This window comes from Equus przewalskii, chromosome 8 (genome assembly GCF_037783145.1).
Source record: "Equus przewalskii isolate Varuska chromosome 8, EquPr2, whole genome shotgun sequence".
NCBI classification, from domain to species: domain Eukaryota; kingdom Metazoa; phylum Chordata; class Mammalia; order Perissodactyla; family Equidae; genus Equus; species Equus przewalskii.
In genome coordinates this window covers 25,620,390-25,639,334 of record NC_091838.1, presented here as the reverse complement: position 1 = coordinate 25,639,334, position 18,945 = coordinate 25,620,390, and the positions used below count along the sequence as shown (strand labels likewise).

General features: G+C 37.7%; 1 protein-coding gene across 2 annotated transcripts in view; it reads right to left on the bottom strand.

Annotated features, from left to right (window-relative positions):
- Positions 1-3,895: 3,895 nt before the first annotated feature.
- The window catches only part of CYP7A1 (cytochrome P450 family 7 subfamily A member 1), a 54,120-nt gene continuing 39,070 nt past the window's right edge, over positions 3,896-18,945 (bottom strand). For both annotated transcript variants that reach the window (XM_070630545.1, XM_008539327.2), the window contains 6 exons: positions 12,706-12,828; positions 10,891-11,131; positions 9,416-9,993; positions 7,770-7,900; positions 5,941-6,116; positions 3,896-5,352 (listed from right to left, as the gene is read on the bottom strand). In XM_070630545.1, coding sequence (XP_070486646.1) covers positions 5,053-5,352; positions 5,941-6,116; positions 7,770-7,900; positions 9,416-9,993; positions 10,891-11,131; positions 12,706-12,785 — 1,506 coding nt within the window. In that variant the 5' untranslated portion in view covers positions 12,786-12,828 and the 3' untranslated portion in view covers positions 3,896-5,052. The remainder of the gene's footprint in view (positions 5,353-5,940; positions 6,117-7,769; positions 7,901-9,415; positions 9,994-10,890; positions 11,132-12,705; positions 12,829-18,945) is intronic.

The window sequence follows — 18,945 nt, the reverse complement described above, 5'->3', positions numbered from 1 at the left end:
AAGCTTACTGTTGACTCTGCTGGATTGTCATGTTTTCATGGCCAAAGCACTCCCTGGGACACCTGCCCCCAGTCGTCGTGTTTGTTCTCAGGTAAGTCATTCCTCAGGGACAGCCCTTGACAGACACGCTATGTTACGTGGAGCACTGAATCCTTCTGAGGGTATTGTCACCAGGCTCGTGTCTCCTCCCTAACCATATTCTCGCCAACACACTCTAAGAAAAACTCTGAAGAAAAAGAGTTTCCTGTACACATTTCCCTACATATTTCCCTAAAGAACAATCTGTGTTTCCAGGGGAGTTTAAGTGAATTTTACTTTTTTTCCTGCCAGAAAAGTAAAAAAAGATTACGTTTAGATGTAGCATTGGTGCTAGCGGGGAAGATAAACAATACCCCGTCAACTCCTTTATGGGTGCCTCACCCCGTTCTCTTCTTCAGAGGTTCAGAGGAACCAGAAAGAAAACCGAAAACGGGGCACTTAAATGGAAAATAAATTGTAAATGAAAGCCGTAACTAAAATCACTTTTCAAAACATCTTTCTTAGTAAAAGCCGGTGTGGCAAAGTGTGAACAGTTGGTGGATCTAGATGAAAGTAGAGGGTACTCACTGTATTCTTAAACCTTTTCTCAAGGTGTGAAATGTTGCAGAATAGCAAGTGGGGGAGGGGATCGCCCGTCCCCTGTAAGCCCTCCCTTCTCTCAGAAACTCTGTCTCACAAAGTCTTATAATTCTTAAAACTGGTGTTCTTTTAACCCATGATGAATTGCTCTGGAGCTGTTGAGTGCTGCCTCTATGTTCCAATCAACTTTCTAACAGATCGCTGGATCTCTTTCACTGGGAAGTAGTTCTTCAGAAAATAGAGTTGAGGACACCAGATGTTGTTGGTGTACACTTTTTTTCAGTAAAGGTGGGGATTTTGTAAAAATACGGTAATGTTAAGGTTTATGAATATTTTTTATTTTTCTAATTTTTTTCATGTATAACTTTATAGATGAAGAAACGGACTTTGTCAAGTGTCTGAAACCTAATGCCTTTGGGGCCCTTAATGTTAAAGGTGTACAGTAGTCCCCCCTTATCCATGGGGCATATGTTCCAAGATCTGGTCGATGCCTGAAACCTCGGATGGTACCAAACCCTTTATATGCTATGTTTTTCCATGCATACATACCTATGATAATGTTTAATTTATAAATTAGGCACAGTAAGAGGTTAACAACAATAATTAATAATAAAATAGAACAACTATAATGATATACTGTAATAAAAGTTACCGTAGATCTTAGGAACCTCAGCACATGATTTTTTCCTTTCCTTATTAAGTTGAGAACTTGAACGTTTTCGCTTAAAGGAAGCACTTTTGGCTTCTCTTTGGCGTTTTCAAATAGCTGGCATCACTACTCTTGTGTTTTGGGGCCATTACTAAGTAAAATAAGGGTTACTTGAACACAAGCACTGTGATACTGGAACAGCCAATCTGATAACTGAGGCTGCTACTGAGTGACTAAAGGTGGGTGGCATATACAGCATGGATGCAGTGCACAAAGAGACGATTCATGTCCAGCACAGGGTGGCAGGACTGCAGGAGGGAGCAGGATGGGGTAAGATTTCATCACGCTACTCAGAACAGTGCGAAATTTAAAACTTATGAATCATTTTTTCTGGAATTTTTCTTTTAATATTTTCAGCCCCGTGGTTGACCCCAGGTAACTGAAAGCATGGGAAGTGAAACCGTGGATGGGGGGGACTACTGTACCAGTTGATTCAGTGAAGACAGTATTTGCTCTGCAAATGTGAGATTTCTAGACCCAGGCCTGCCCTGTCACTTGCTGTGCAACTTTTTAACCAAATTCCTTCTCTTTCACCTTATGTCAGTTTCTAACTAAAATGAGAGTTTAGATGAGTTTGAATAGTCCATGATGCTCTTTAAAGCATCAGTGCTGCTGTCTGGGTGTTGCTTTCTAGGTCTGTGCATCTGAATTGCTATCAACCAAGGTGGTGTGGAGAGAGTGCTGGTGAGTACGGTGTTGGTATTCCATTATCTATTAATGAGACCAAGGCTGAAGGCTTAATCCCAACTGCCTCGAAAATGTCTAACACTGATCCTAAGAGGCCCGACATAAGATTCCCCAATTAACAAGTCCAAGTTATTGGTGAGTTGGAGGAACCCCTCGCGTGGAGGAGATCATAGTTTAACATTGTGATATCGTATGTGATTCTACAGTATCTCCTCACAGCCTAATCGTAGAGTCATTGCAAGGTGGGAGTCCTCAGCATCCTGTTAAGCCTGGACCAGCTGAGCATGACAGTTGCGTTGTCCTCACCCTCTGGCCACATCACGCTCCCAAACAGTGGAGATTTTAGGACAGAAATGACATCATGGATTTTGTTTACTGTGGCCTATCTTCAATGACCTGAGTCAAGACAGTCTGTCGCTTGGACTTGCCGTAGAGTGAAGAATACTGGCTTTGGAGTGGGAACAACCTGGAGTTCAGTGCTCTGCCACTTGCCAGCATTGTAACCGTGGTCAGTGACTTATCTTTCTGGAATTCCCTCTTTCTCCTCTGTAATATAGGAGTAATAGTAACAGGCAACTCAAAGGACTCTTACGAGGATCGAATGAGATGACCCATGTGAAGTGTTTAAGCCTGGACCTGGACCGCAGTAACCCTAAATAAATTTAGCCCTTAATATGGCTTTTTTAGGCCTATTTGATCTTACAATAGGTTACTATAATTTTTTTTTTTTAGTTTTCAGCCTGTTTCAAATAAAGATCTCTTGCCTAAGTGAAATGGGTTAGCCTTCAATAAAGTTCTAAGTTAAGATACAAGAAAATTATATCTTTTCTTTTAAATATAGTCCTTTCACATGCTTCTTAAAAAAGCAAAAAAGTGGGCTGGCCCAGTGGCACAGTGGTTAAGTTCGCATGTTCCGATTCTCGGCAGCCTGGGTTTCGCCGGTTCAGATCCCGGGTGTGGACATGGCACCACTTGGCACGCCATGCTGTGATGGCATCCCACATATAAAGTAGAGGAAGATGGGCATGGATGTTAGCTCAGGGCCAGTCTTCCTCAGCAAAAAGAGGAGGATTGGCAGTAGTTAGCTCAGGGCTAATCTTCCTCGAAAAAATAAAAAGTGAAAAAATGTTCATATATTACTGCATTTTTTAAAGTTAATAAAACTATAGAACAAAATAGCCTTTTGGATTGTTATCCAACAGGGATTGGCAAACATCTTTTGTAAAGGACCAGAGGAAATATTTGAGGCTTTACAAACACGTGCCCTCTATTGAACTACTCAGCTCTGCAATTGTATCACAAGAGCAGCCTTAGAGAAGAATACAAATAGGGTGTGTTCATGTCCCAATAAAACTCTACTGACGGACATGGATGTGTGAATTTCATATAATTTTCATACGTCATGAAATACTATTCTTCTTTTGATTTTATTCCAACCACTTAAAAATGTAAAAACCATGCTTATCTTTCAATCTATACAAACAGGTGGAGGGGCACGTTGGGCCCACAGTTCTGCCAACTGCCAACCTCCACTGTACAAGAATAAAGATGTAGAAAGATGTATGCGTTCATTCAGTGAGTTACAAAATGCATTTGGAAACCACATTAGAAATTTAGTTTAAAACATTTTGCTATGAAACAGAATTTTTAAAATCTTGAACCGCATCTAAACGAGTTTAATTTTCTTAATAGGAAAAATAACCTACATAAGAGTTAATTCTGTGATAATATTAAATAGTAAAATTAAAAATCTTTAATAAATTTTATGAAGTATGGAGGAGATTTTTGAGTGAATGATTATTTTGCTTTTTCTAAGAGATGAGTAATGAACAAAATTGTTGCCGCTTATCAGTAGGTGAATGTTTTAAACATTCTCAAAACTTAAAACACAAATTCACACTTTTATTTCTGAAAGGTAAGTTATTTCAAACGTATTAGATGTTACAATATTTTCTTAATATTAGTAGTACAAGAAAAAAGTGAAATGTAATTTACGTATAAATACATACAGAAATGTCAGTAAAAATATTATAGCTGATAACTCCAATACTTAAAATATTTTGCCAAAGCACTATTGTACATAGTAGTTAAACGATATCATACAGCCTTAAATTATCTTTCCTTCAGCTACAAGTCATTTGAAGGTAAAAAGTATTTAAATAAAACATAATGCCAAGCTGCTTTTAGCAAACTCTTTGCATGTTTTCTATGCAAAGCTTTTCAATGGTCATCTTCAAGCAGCGTTACTTTTAAAACATATCACGTGAGAGCTACATTCTTTTCACTGATGCATGTCTAGTAATATCAGAAAAACCGCCTTCTCTGAAAAAAATCTTCTCAATAATATGGAATCTAACGAAAGGATCGATAAGATAATTGAAACCTGACATAGACACTAGTTTCCAGCAAAAGTAAAACATAAAGGGAAAATACTAAAACCAAACTTTAATGTTTTCAGGACATCAATATCACCATTTTAAAAGTTCTGAATACTGGGTATAGGGAAAGCTGAAAAATACTTTTTTCTAGTTAAAATGCATGATATAATCCTATGAAATATCCTTTATAACATACATCTATACCCAAAGAACCCCATATCTAATCAAAAAATCTTGCAGTTTCACTAAAACGTGAATTTGTACCTTTTTCATAATCGTTGGGTGGTTTTTATAAAAAAAAAAAAAGCTGTTTCCTTAGGAAAAAAACCTTCTGCCAATTAGAATATCTTCATTCTGGGAAAAAAAGACTTTTCCTCTGAAAATAATGCAGTTCAGTCTCTGGCTATCTGAACCTTCACTGACTTATTCAAATGAAAACAAATCACTGTGCTTCTAGAAACTAGTTTTTTTCCCAGCACAGTCTGAGATAGCATCTGGAAACTGTCACCAAACTGTTAAGATTCACAAGCAAGCGTCCATGAACAGAATTGGACCTGCTGAATCGGCTCCACTACCACTAAATGCATCCGTCAAAAGGCGTGGATAAGTGCTCTGCAGCCCTGTAACATCATCTAGCATCCTCTTTTTCCAACCATATATTCACAAATGTTTGAATTTGTATTTAAACTCGATATCATTTAACGGCGGTAGAATGCCTAAGCCTGCACGGGACTGGTCCAAAGGGGGACATTTAACATGGCTCTCCACAAGCTCTAGTTCAAAGTAGGAAAGCATCAGAATCAAAAATTGCTTGATTTCCTGGACAGCAAATAATCTTCCAGGACATATTGTAGCTCCTGACCCGAAGGGCATGTAGTAATACTTCAGCTTGAGTCCATTACTGTAGAACGTGGTCTTTGTCTTCCCATTTTCATCGAGATATCGATCGTATTTAAAAGCCTGCAATAAAAACACAGAGAAAATAAACCTGTAAGCTAGTTTTAAAGGAATTTATCTCTTTCTTGACCTGGAAGCTCCAAAGGGTAATTTTCTTTTTTAATCCAATCTACTAGTACTTTACAAATACCATACCTGAATCAGAAAGTGATAAGGGGCAGGAGGTTAATAAGAACTGATGGGCAGAGAAAGCTTTCTGATACCTCCCGTCCCGCCCAGGTGACTAGTTCCTCGCTTAGCCGAACTAGAAAGAAGGGTTCATATCAGAAACTAGAAGAGCCTGTATATTAGCCTCTAATTTCCTGGGCTTGGGAGCAGGCATGTTTTAAGGAAAAAGAAAGGCAGCAGCTTTATTATCACAATTGCAGATATAATCTAGCAGAGATTATGCGATGACAAATATCAGGAATCAAAATTAAAAATTCAGGTCATCATCCAGATTTTCCCAAATGTAATGAATATTTCACATAATAAAGGAGACAGTCCCCATAGCTTCAATGATCAAATCCATTCTGCAATGGTAAATTTCCTCTTTATTTCAATCTGAGTGGACATCACCTGGATACTGAACTTTCATGAATGGTCACTTACCAAAGGGTCTGGGTAGATTTCTGGATCTAAGTGCATTAATTGTGGATAAAGAGCTATGATGTCATCTTTGCGAATATGATAGGAACCGTCCTGCAGGTGCAAAGTGAAATCCTCTTTCGCAGTCCGGATGTTCAGGGAGGCACTGGAAAGCCTCAGAGACTCCTTGATGATACTATCTAAATATTTTTAAAAGGATGAAAAAGAGAAGAGGGAGGAAGAGAGGGAAGGAAGAAAGAAGAACACATCAAGTATTTAAAGGCCACATAATATACAGTCTGAAATACTTCTGGCAGCCTAGAATACAAAGCTGAACAGACTATGCGAAGCTGGCCAGATAAAAATTTCCCAAACTTTCTTCTCTTAGCACTATGCTGTGATCAATGATTCAGTTGTGTCTGAATGTATTTTTCAATCTGATAATCTAACATAATAATCTTTTGATAAAGATATAATCTTGGTCATCAATGGGGACTAGACTTTCATAATATTATGGAAAAATAATCTTATTTCTACACAACACTAGACATCTAATATAATTGGGAAAAATCAGTAAATCACTTTTATGTGAATTATTCAAAACTGATCACTTTTGAGATTTAATATACTGATAACACTTTCATATGGAAATATTTTTCTAGATGTTTGATGCAGCTCAATTCAGTGTTTACAAGAACCCATTTGTATCAGTACACTATCTAGTGTTGTATGAGAATGCCCTGCTGCCTGGTAAAGATGCAAAGGACAAAAAGAACCACCCTGTGAATGGCTAAAATATATAGGTCTAATGAGAAGGTCCCGCCTCTATCCTTTTAATTGTCATGTCTTAGGTGCTCATCACATGATCGTGTGTAAAATCATAGCATGCTAGCACTTTATTTTACAAATGAGAAAAGTGAGGCCCCCAAGAGTGAGGTGACCAGTCGGAGGGCTCCCGCAGCAGAGCAGAGCCCAACATGGAAGCTGTGCTGTTTGCCTCCTAGTCCCTTCCACTAAGACACAGCGTCCCTGAAAGCACACATTGGCTTCTTTCCTCTGGAGAAAAACAACAAAACCAAAAAGAAAACTCTTTCTTATTAGAAAAATATAGCCCTTTGTATTTCTATAAACACAGAGAAGCAAAAATAAGAAAAATAAAATAACCTTCAATCCCATCACCCAACCCATGCAGCTGATTGTGGTTTGTTGTTGTTGTTAAAGATGGGCACCTGAGCTAACAACTATTGCCAATCTTCCTTTTTTTCCCTTCTTCCTCTCCCCAACACCCCCCAGTACATAGTTGTATATTCTAGCTGTAGGTCCTTCTGGTTGTGCTATGTGGGATGCCGCCTTAACGTGGCCTGATGAGTGGTGCCATGTCCCTGCCCAGGATCTGAACCAGCGAAACCCTGGGCCACCAAAGTGGAGCACGCGAACTTAACCACTCAGCCACGGGGCTAGCCCCTAATTGTGGTTTCTTGATGGTACTTTTTTCCCCTTTATTTCATGCAGATGAATTATATGCTCCCATTAACCATAAAATCAGTGGTAAGAGTAATAACAAAGGAGACAAAGTGGGCAGTGCAGAGACGTAGCTGAAAGTACACGGTTGAGTCCCACCCTAACACCGTAATCGGTTCCACCATTCGATCCCAGGCAGTGACTTAACCTCCAGGTGTCAGCTTCCTCACTTGTTATAGAGAAATAGTCATAGACTCTAGTCATAGGATTGCTGTGAGGATCAAAGGAGACAACACATACGAAATACTTAGCAAAATGCCTAGGACAAGTGCATATCTATTGACGATTACTGTTAGTAGGACAGGAAATGAAATGTAACATAGTAAGCATACCTAGCACTGGCATGTCATTCAGTTGCATTTGATTCAAACAAATAGGACCACCTTCAAAGCTGACTTTTTGACCAGCATTCTCTAGTGTTTTATTCACTTCTTCAGTAGCCGCTTTCATTGCTTCAGGGCTTCTATTGAAAGTTAAGAGAAAGGAAAAGATATACAGAAAATAACTTTTTTCTATACTGAAAGATCTGCAAACAAATAGGCATGTTCCTCTTCTTTTAACTAGGTGGGCAAAATACCAGAGAGGGTGGGAAAGTGACACTCCCACTTATTTCTTACTTTATTTCATAATTGTGTTTAAGTCTTTGGATATTAGCAAGAATTGTTGCCTTAAAAAGGCATTGCTACATAGAAATAAAACTTTGGCCAGATTTCTATAAATAAATGATTCTAATAAGGATGAAAGGATCAAATTAGTCATATATTCAGCAATTGAGAAGGAAAATTGCATCTTAGATAATTATAAAGTACTGGGTAAATTGCAAGTAGAAATTTAAATTTACTTTTAAAATCTATACCATTATTTCAGGTAGAATAACAGCTTTTCCATTTAAATCATAATTTATTGTTCTAGCACGTTGACGTGTGAAGGGAATGCTCCTTCATTTCAGTGCATTGCAGTTTACTGGATCCTTAGAGCTGTGGCCTAGGATCTATATGCCATAATTGCAATAAAATGAGTCTCAGAAAAGTTTGACTGATGAGATTTGCGTGACTATCATAAAATAGCCATTATTACCTATATGATGGTAAACTGATGCTGTAACCTTATGGTAAATAAGTGAATTTATTCTGGACAAAGTTTTCTCAAGTAAAAACTTTGGAAGACATTTAACATTTGAGACAGGTTAGTAATGGGTTTTTATATCTGAGATTGTTTTAATATATTGTTTATATTAAAGACATAAAATTATCAGCCATCAATGGAAATTTGGCATTCCCGATCCTATGGAATGTTGATTCCGAGTCTACGTGATACTAAACACCCAACTTAATGGGAATAATTTTATAAACCATTTGAATGTCAAATTCCCAAAAGACTAACACTTTGGAAAGAAATCAAGTCATGTCAAATATATGTAACATACAGTTTTTTGTTATGTATAGTTTTAAAAGGCAAAATCTAGCTAAATCTCATCAATCATAATATATTATGATTGCTCCATAGCTATCGTCGTGGTTGGTCAAATAAACAGTAGGACAGAAATTACTAATGGAGTGATAAAACAAACTTAATAAACAAATGAATAATGCATAGGCACTGCCACTTCTCTGTCCACAAGTCAGTAATCACTTAAATATATTTTTATGGTGATGAAGACTGGATTCACGGACTTAAGTAGGCACCCAGGAACAGCCTGGGGTTAAGATCGAAGACCTGCATCAACCCTGTGCCAGCACCTTCCCTTCTCTGGGACCGGCTCTGCTTCCAGAAGATGCGTTTACCAGACACAGCTGCTTAGGTTTTTGTGGGAATTGGATAAGCTGACACGTGTTAAACACTTAAAAGGGTAAATGTCACATTCTTGACTGACAGCATGAGAAAGTACCACAGACCACGGGTCTTTTTCTTTAGTTAAAACAGTTGAATTTCTGCTTTCTACTAAAACAAAGAAATAAATGGTTAAGTTGCTAGTTACCTAATCATCTGAAATAAGCTCCAGAAAGTCGCTGGAATGGTGTTTGCTTGCGACGCCCAGAGGACAGCGAGGTGAGTCTTGGCCTTCTCCATGTCGTCTAAGGTGGAGAGCGTGTCATTCATAAAGCTGACCAGTTCCGAGATGTGGTCTCTCTTTCCGAGGGTCTGGTGTCTCAAGCCCTCTGCCAGTTTTTCCCGGGCATGGTGGGCGGTCTTGAACACATGAATGGGGAGGCCCGCAACCAGGGCTGGAAAGATTTTGTCAAATTGCTTGAAGTTGTCAAGGTTATTTAGAATAAGTGCCTTCTGTGTATCTTGCCCTGTAAGATCTCTGCCGAAGAGAGTTAGATACCCAGCTTCAAACATCACTCGGTAGCAGAAGGAATACATTCCCTCCGTCACCCAGGCAGGCATCTGCGATTTAGGAACGACTGGAGCTCTTATGACAAGTTGGAGGTTTTCCATCATGGCTTCTGTGAGGGAGTTCAAGGCATCACCCTGCAGGGTTTTGATGAAAGTTTTGCTTATGTTTTCAGTGGTGTTTCCATCACTTGGGTCAATGCTGCTGTGCCCAAATGCCTGAGCGTAAATAAAATGTGTAAGAAAAGAAATTAAACCTGACCCAGTGTTAGGAAATGGAGGAAAACAGATTAGATACTTTTATAATTCTCTACTAGTTAAAACGAAAAAGGGAAAACGGTCTTCCCACATACGATTTCATAGCACTTTACAAACAAATGACCAAATCATACCCTTCCTTTGAGGCCAACTTTAAATCCCGGGTCTTCAGTGAAACGTCCATCAACCGCTCCAGTTGTCTATTGCTTATTTTTCTTATGCTGCTGCATTTATTTGCACGTTAATTGGATGCCAATCAATAATGTTTTTTAATCATTAGTTCTCTTTTATATTCTTTGTAGATGTATTTTAACCAGACTTTAATCTACTTAGAGACAGAGACCATGTCTAATATTTCTTTGCAGAAACTCAGTAAATATTGGCAGTTCTCTCTATAAAAGAGCCTCTTAGACTACATTTAAATGTTGCCAAAATATCTGGTCAGTTCCTTAACAAAATTAAACAATAGTGTAGCATGAGTGTGGGACATTTATTGAACATTGTTCAATATAAAGTTTTCACCACATGCACTCTGGGTGTTGTGTAGACATCATTGACATGAGTGAGTTTGTACCTATCTTACTCATACAGTGCCATCTAGCTCAGTAAAATATTTAAGTTTGATTTCACTCTCATAAGAAATGACAAATCTATACCTATTTTGACTTTTTAAATGATTAGTACCAAAAAGTTATGTTTGATTTGATTTATTATGTTTCTAAGAATCTCCATGTAAGTGTAACTCTCTTCAACATCTCTATCTTTAAGTCTAAATACATCAAAATGACTAAGTAGATTGACATACTAAAAAGTAGAAAACAAACAAACAGAATGCTGTATAAATGCAAAACTGGTTACCTTTGCAGAAGTAGTGAAGTGAAATTTTTTCCAATCAAGGTATTTTCCATGGCACAAAACTTTATGGTATGACAAGGGATTTGTGATGAAGTGTACATAGTTTCCCATTAGTTTGCAGGTAAAAACATGGCCATGTTTCCTTTGATTTGCTCTGAGGAACTCAAGAGGATTGGCACCAAATTGCAGAGCACATCCCAGGTATGGAATCAACCCATTCTCCAGAGGCGGTTCACCCATTTGTCTATAAGATACAAATATGTGATAGATGTGGAAAATTATATGTTGTTTTCTATTTATACTTGGTTTCAAAATTTTTATTACTGACTTCAATCTTCAAAACTCTACAGTTTATAGATATTTTTTTGTTGATGGGGCCCTGCTCTTTTACTAAAATAATGGGTTATATTAACCTAGTAACATGACATGTTGGTGAAAATGATTACTAAATCCATCCATCTATCCATGAATACATTCCACAAACACTTACTGAATGTCTACTATATGCCGGTCACCTTTCCTGATGGTGAGGATAAAAGGATCAACAAGGCCAATGAGATTCTTGTTCTCAGTGCAGAAATGAAAGTAAATTCTAGTGTTTATATTTTTTCTAAGCGTCATTTGCCTAAATATCTCAAAATGTTTTATTTGTTTTCTTTACAGACACATACTAATGAATTACAGAGAGGACTGCAAATTAAAGTTTGCAAAATCTTCATAGTTTAAAGATATTATTTTGTAATGAGAGTTGAAGAGAAGAGTCTCAGTTGAGAAGTTAGCTTGTTATAAAATGAAATGAAGTGAGATAAGTATTGACAGGATCATCAATTGTAATACAATGCTATTTTAAATGCTTTCATTAGACAATATAAACATTTATTTTCCAACATAAAACTCTTCCTCTTGACAGAATAACATAGCATAAAATAATTATTTTTATTTTCTTAGTTCAAAGATAAGTAGCTTGATTAAAAGTAGAAACTATTAGGCCTGAATTAAAAATACATTTAAGGAAAAAAAGACTTGTAAAATATACACAGCACAGAGCAATCTACACAGTTGAAGATGTGCTGTGGGTAATTCTATCTTTTGGAGATTGATATCAGAGAATATTTACATACCCACCCCCCCTCAAATTCTCTCTGAGATCAGAAGTTAAATAAACGATGGCTATGTACCTGACTCTATTTGTATTTCTTGTATTCTTGAACGAATTATAAATAAATGACACACACAAATAAAAGGGCTGTTGCACACACTTAGCAGTTTTTCAATTCACTATGGTTGATTATCATTAATAAGAAAAAAGTAATAGAGTGATCAATGCATGCTCTGTGCTCTTGTCCAAACTTAGGCTGAGTTTATACAATGCCCCAGAACTAGCTAGAAGAGAACATTTATTTAGTCAGTGCATCTATTTAATCCACATGATAGAAAGAGACCCTTCCCACTGAAGATCCTTCTTACCACTTGTATCCCTACTAATCCAGACTTCCTCTTTATATACACATATAAACATACACAGATATCTTATAAAATTTCTGTCAATTATGTTTAACAAGGTTGTACATTTTTGCATTAACACTAGTATACCAATACTAAAAAGGAAACACTATCATTATATCTTCTGTTAGATATAATAAAAAAGATACCACTTTTAAAATTTAAACTGCTTTTTAAATTTTTAATTTAAAAAAATTAAAGAAGAAATGCTAGTGTATATAAGTATAGAAAACCAAATTTATTGTATAACAATGAAAGTAAAAGAACATTAAATGAATGAACTAAAACGCAATCTAAAGACAAAACTTTCCTTACCTTCTCCTCCTTCCAAGAATAAGCCATAAGCAGCAGCCCACTGCTATAACAATCCCCCAGATCAGAGACACGGTCAGCATTTTGCAAATGAAATGCAGAACTTCTAAGGAGGAGAATCTGCAACTAGAACGGGAAGGATGTCACGGAACAGAGATTCCAGCTAGACTTCTTATATATGGTGACAGCCTACACTTGAGTGATCAAAGCAAACAATTAACCATTTGTTCATCCTATTAAAAAAAATTAACTGGCCTTGAACTAAGTCCACAGGTATTAGAAGAGTTTCCAAAACAATCAGTGACCTGCAATACTTGATAAGTTGAAGGTCTCTCACACATATGTTGACTTAACATTCAGACCTGGGAGTGACAGCTAGTATTACAAGTTTAGTGTGTTTATACAAAGAACAAATAAATCTTTTCAGGATGAACGTATCAAATAAAGATGTAAAATATAATAATTTAAAGAAAAATAAGCATAAATTATCATCAAGCTAATGGTTTGATCTTGTTACCTTTTGAAGAAGAAATCAATTTAAATGATTTATGAGAGATACAGTGGTCAAGTTCAGAGGAAAGAGAAGTGGGTGAAAAGCTTCTGCTGCTTCATGTTTCAGTGCTTTTACTAAATCATAGATATTTTACTATATATAGTAACATTACTTACCTAACATCCGAAAGGAAGAAATATCCCACACATAAATGCATATTCCAATTAAACAGTTTATTTTAACATCAAAAGTTTATCAATCATTTTTCTAACTGAAAATGTTTATTAATTTTTCTAATTGTTAAAGTAATACAATTTCATTTCAAATAATTTAAGACTAACTGAAACATATATTGGTAGAAAGTGAAATTAAATTCATAATTTACCTCCCATACTACTCCCCACTCAGAGCTAACAACTGTTGTTTGCTATATATCCTTCCAAACTTTATTTCTATGCACACATATATATTAATTGAGCACCTGTTCTGTGCCAAGAACTCTTCAAAGGTCTTCTGGTTACAGGCGTTAACGAGCTGGACAGATTCCCTATCTAATGGAGACTCTATTTCAGTAGAGAGACAGATAAGAAAATATGCGTTATGAATAAAATAAAACAGGTGTAGAGAGCTCTGGGGGAATGAGAGCAACTTTAGAAGTGATGATCAGGGAAGGGCTCTCTGAGGAGGTGACATTTGAGATCTGAACGACAAGAAGGGATTAGCCAAGTGAAAGTCAGAAAGAGAATTCCAGGAAGAGAGAGCACCAAATGTAAAGGTCCTGAGTCAAGGATGAACTTGGTTTATCTAAGAACCAGAGAGAAGGTAAGAGAAATCGGAGCAGAGTGAGTGAGGGGAAACTTAGTTAAGACAGGAAGACAAAAAGGTAAGTTCATATATAGAGATGCTTTAGAGTAGGGAGAGAGAGATTTTGGAAGGCAACAGGTCAAAATACTATCTTCAGCTATGGAGATTGCCATGTGTTGTTAAACTGACAATTCAGCTTAAGAGTCTGGAGCTGGGGGGAAAAGCCAAGGTTGGGAATAGAAACCTCAAGTCAAAAGCCAAAAGACTTTATAAGATCACCTAGGAGATAATTTTTGTTGATAGTGCCTTGGAGTGGATTCTGACTTTTTGCAACCCTGTGTACAGCAGGGTGAAACCCTGCTCGGTTTTTTGTGCCATCCTCTCACCCTCTGGTATTATGTCAGACAATGGTACACAGCTATTCATAGGGTTTTCATGGCCACTTTTTTTGGAAGTGGGTGGCCAGGTCCTTCTTGCTAGTCTCTCTCTTAGTCTGGAAGCTCCACTGAAACGTATCCACCAGTGACCCTGCTGGTATTCAAAGTACTGCTGGCATAGCTTTCAACCTCACCACAAAATGCAGCCACCACAGTATGACAACCAACAGATGAGTGGTGTGTTTCCTGGAAATGATCCTGGGCTGTGTCAGTGAGAGCACCAAATCAACCACTAGACCACCAGGGCTGGCCAGGGAGACAATAAAGCCTGAGAAAAGAAAAGAATCCAACACAAGGCCACAGAGCATTCCATTTATTGAGGTCAGTCAGACAGCGGGAGGGCCAGGAGATGGATAAGGAAGAACTAGGAAGAAAACCAAGAGAATATGGCGTCACAGGAAGCAAGAGGAGAATGCATTTGAAGAAAGAGGACTGATTAACTATATCATACACTACTTTGAGGTCAAGTAAGATTTTGTCAACAAAGAAATGACCACTGGAATTGACAACATGGAGACAGTTGGTGAGTCACAAGTTAACACACACACAAAGATGAGGTTGTCGACACAGAATAACCAATAACCATTCTATAGATAAGAGAAATGAGGTGAGTTTTGTTATGAGCCAGAGAGAGGATTATAACCTGGGAAAGGCCTTAGAAAGTGTTCTGGAGAAGCATGGTTTTCAGTACAGTCTTATATCTTTTTAGGACAAAGAACATACATTAAATATGCCCAGGATACATTTTCATCAAAGTTTCAGAGAGGCATTCAGTTGCAAATTAGCAGGTCAACATGATCCTGATTTTGGGGTATTACAAACTAATCTGGGTATTACAAACAGGGCATTATCTATAGAGCATAGGCGGGGAGTATGCATTCCTGTCTTAAGAGAGCGCATTCTTTGCTTTAGTGGATAAGCAGAGGTAAAACGTATGTTGATAGGCCATAAGTCAGGCTTTTTAGCTCAAGCTGAGTCAGTTTTGAACCCGAATAGCTACCCCAGATACCTCAATATGTGAAAATCTCTTGTCAGGATTATATTAAAGACTTTTTTATAGATACATATAGTATTTCAAAACTGAATGTCATATTGTGGACATTTCTCATGACAATACATATATATGTATTTTATATATGTATAGGTATATATCTCTTTATTTTTATTGTGTGTATAGTCTTCTATTGACTAAATGTACTATAATTTAGTTAATTGATTGGTTTATTTCCAGTTTTTGGCTACAGAACCCATAGGTGTATTTCATGATTTTTTGCCTTCTTAAATAGGGACCACAAATCTTTTTATTTCTTTTGCATGACTTATGATCATAATTATTAATATCAATCATTGTATGGCAGGACATAGATTTCTCTATTTGTTTAGGTTTTTATAGGGCTGGGTGCACATTAAACGTATTTAGACTGACGTGCTTGTTTCTTTGAATTACTATTTCTGTCTTCTATATGACTCATTAAAAGCCAAACCTTTACATGGCCTGTCATAGCAGGATACCACAGTTAGGGAAAACACCAATCTAATATCCAAACAATTTAACCCTTTAGAGTCACCTCTCAAACAAACAAATAAAAAAAAAAACCCAAACACATAAAGGAAAGCATACATGGGACCCCTAACTATCTCTGCAACTTCCTGTGAATCTATAATGATGTCAAAATTAAAATATTTTCAGAATGACAAAGGGGAAATACATTCACAATCCCAGGAAAACTTCCTTTAGTCTTGTCTTCTCCACCCCGTCTCAGAGCACCAGCTACTCCTTTCAAACACAGCCTGGCGAGCATTTCTCTGGACGTCCCTTCCCCTGATCTGTTCTCTTTTCTCTTCACTTACTATCCCTTTTCTATACAACGAAAGCCCAGGAAACACACACATCGGTTTTCCTTAGTGGGCCGAGAGGAAAAGCAGAGGCTTGATTCTTCATATTCATATTTTTTCTTGTTACGCATGGTTTATGAGTTCCTTCTGAGGATGCCGATTCTTGCTGCTGTCCCATGTCCACAAATGGCAGCTCTCACCCCCCTAACAGGCTGCTTCTAATCGGTGGGTGGGAATTCAGATGCTTGTTACAGTTGCCAAAACTATTAATAGGCTGCAAGGAAGTATCTAGAAGATTTCCTGATGAGGTAAGTGCATACATTTTCGTGCATGGATTTTATGACATCTCAATGTGTTTAGCATGGTGCTCAGAATGTCAGGCACTAAAGAAATGCTAGCTGGAAAGTCCTTTGCTTGCTTTTGAACACTCTGCTATTTTTCCAATTGTAAAGTTTTACCCCCACACCCACTGAGCACACACTCCGTGTGTCAGACACTGCAACAACACTGGGGACCCAGCGGTGAACAAGTAGGCCGTGAGCCCTGCCCCTGTGAGGTTTCCACGGCAGCAGGGTAAGAGAAAGTGCCCTGATGCAGACAGGAGTAGCTTTAGTTGCCAGAAGGCCTCGCATGATAAACTGAGCCTATCTAAACCCTCCAACCCCTCCGGAGCCTGTCAATTTCCTCTCTCCTAGTAGAGAGTAGTGCAGAGTACACGCTTACTGATGTGTAGAGGAAGAACTTCTGGGCCTCAGAGGACATAGGGCCCAAGTCCAAGTCCAATACCCCATCCCCAGAGGTGTATACAAAACAAGGAAACTCAAACTAGAGGAACAGGAAGCAAAAAGAACAACTAAAACTATCAGCTTATGTAAACAGATAGGTGGTTTCTACTAAGACATGCAGTAAACGTAGTTTCCGTAGAACTCATACATCAGTATGATTGCTTTAAATAAAATAAACTGTGAATATGGTCAAACAATTGAATCTAACTGGTTTTTTCCTGAATTTACAAGTCAAACCCATTCTCTATGGTGAATCATAGTTGCCTCAATTAATGCAATGCTTGCATTTTCCAGGAGCGTCAAAGACTCCCATGAATCAAGATGGTACATCAGGTTCCTAATTCAGGGCAAGTCAGTGGGAGACCAAAGAGGAATGGGCTGGTGAGGGCTTATTATGATTAATTCGGGGTTCTCATAATAAGCTCTTAGGAAATACATCTATTCACATTTGAGCCATGTCTTCAATTATTTTTAGGGAAAAAAAAACTCAGTTATGTTACAGCAGATGCAGAATATCTGACTCTCAAATATAGTTTTGAATCTTAAACACATGGTGTGGAGGTTGTAAATGCTCGGTATATCTAAATGTGTCCATTGAACAATTTCATAGGAGTAGAGAATAAGAAGGCATTTATAAGTTTTATTTCAGAGAACTATAACTTTTCATTAGTTTTGATGTTTTCATTTTTTAAAAGCTTTTGACATTTATTTTCCTACTTGAATGAAATAACCAACTCAGGCAGGTATTTTAGCTGTTTTAAAGATGAGGAAATAGAGGCGTGAAGGTTTAGTGGCTAATATCGCATAGCTTGAAACAGTTCAAATGGTCAATGGATTGGAAGCTGGAATTAAATCTAAGTTTGCATCTTGGCTCTGCCACCACATATATACCTTTAAACAAGATGCTGTCCTCTCCATGTCTTTGTTTTCTTATCTGTAAAATGGGAATGATTATAGTGCATGACTCATAACATAGATGTTGAGATGAAATGAGACAATGTGTGTAAATGTTTAGCCTAGGGTTTGGCACATTCTATGCTCAAAAATGTTTGTTGTAATTATTAAGTGGTAAATCCAGGGTACAACCCCAGATTTTTCTGAATTGAAGCTCAGCATTCCTCCTTTACAGCTCAGAACTTCACAAGTTCAGTGAAAACAAAGGGCACCTGATTACAGATGTGGGAAAGAGCACTGTGAGATGGACACTGGCCTCCATTTACAGATGACAATGCTGTGAAGCGCTGGCTCCAAGCCCCAGTGCAGTCCCTGTGATGCTATGCTGTATCACAGGGGGATCTCTTTTCACCCAAGTTAAAGGAAGTCCTGAGGATCTAGAATCAAAGAAGGCTAAGTGGCTGCTTTGTTTTTATGGTAAATCTCAACCTAATCTGAAGCATCTGGAGCTTAATCCAGGGAGCTCAACTGGACAGTGAAAAGAAGCAAGAGTAGTGTTTCGTTGAAATCATTGGGCCCAACCAACCCCACCAGGAGGTTAAGAGAGCTCAGGAAGAGAAGAAAGGAGCTAGCAGCCAGGGGAGAGAAAGACAGCTGAGCCTTTTTCCACCTCTCACGTATTATGAGTAGTGCTGCTATGAAAACTTATGTTCAAGTTTTTTGTGTGAATATATGTTTTAAATTTCCTTGGTATATAGCTAAGAGTGGATTTACTGGGTCATATGGTAAATCAATGATTAACTTTTTGAAGTACTGCCAAACTGGTTTCCAAACTGGCTGCACCATTTTACATTCCCACCAGCAATATACAAAGGTTTCAATTTCTCCATATCCTCGTTAACACTTATTATTGTCTGTCTGTTTTGATTATAGCCATCCAAGTGGGTGTGAAGTAATATCTCATTATAGTTTTGATTTGCATTTCCCTTATAAC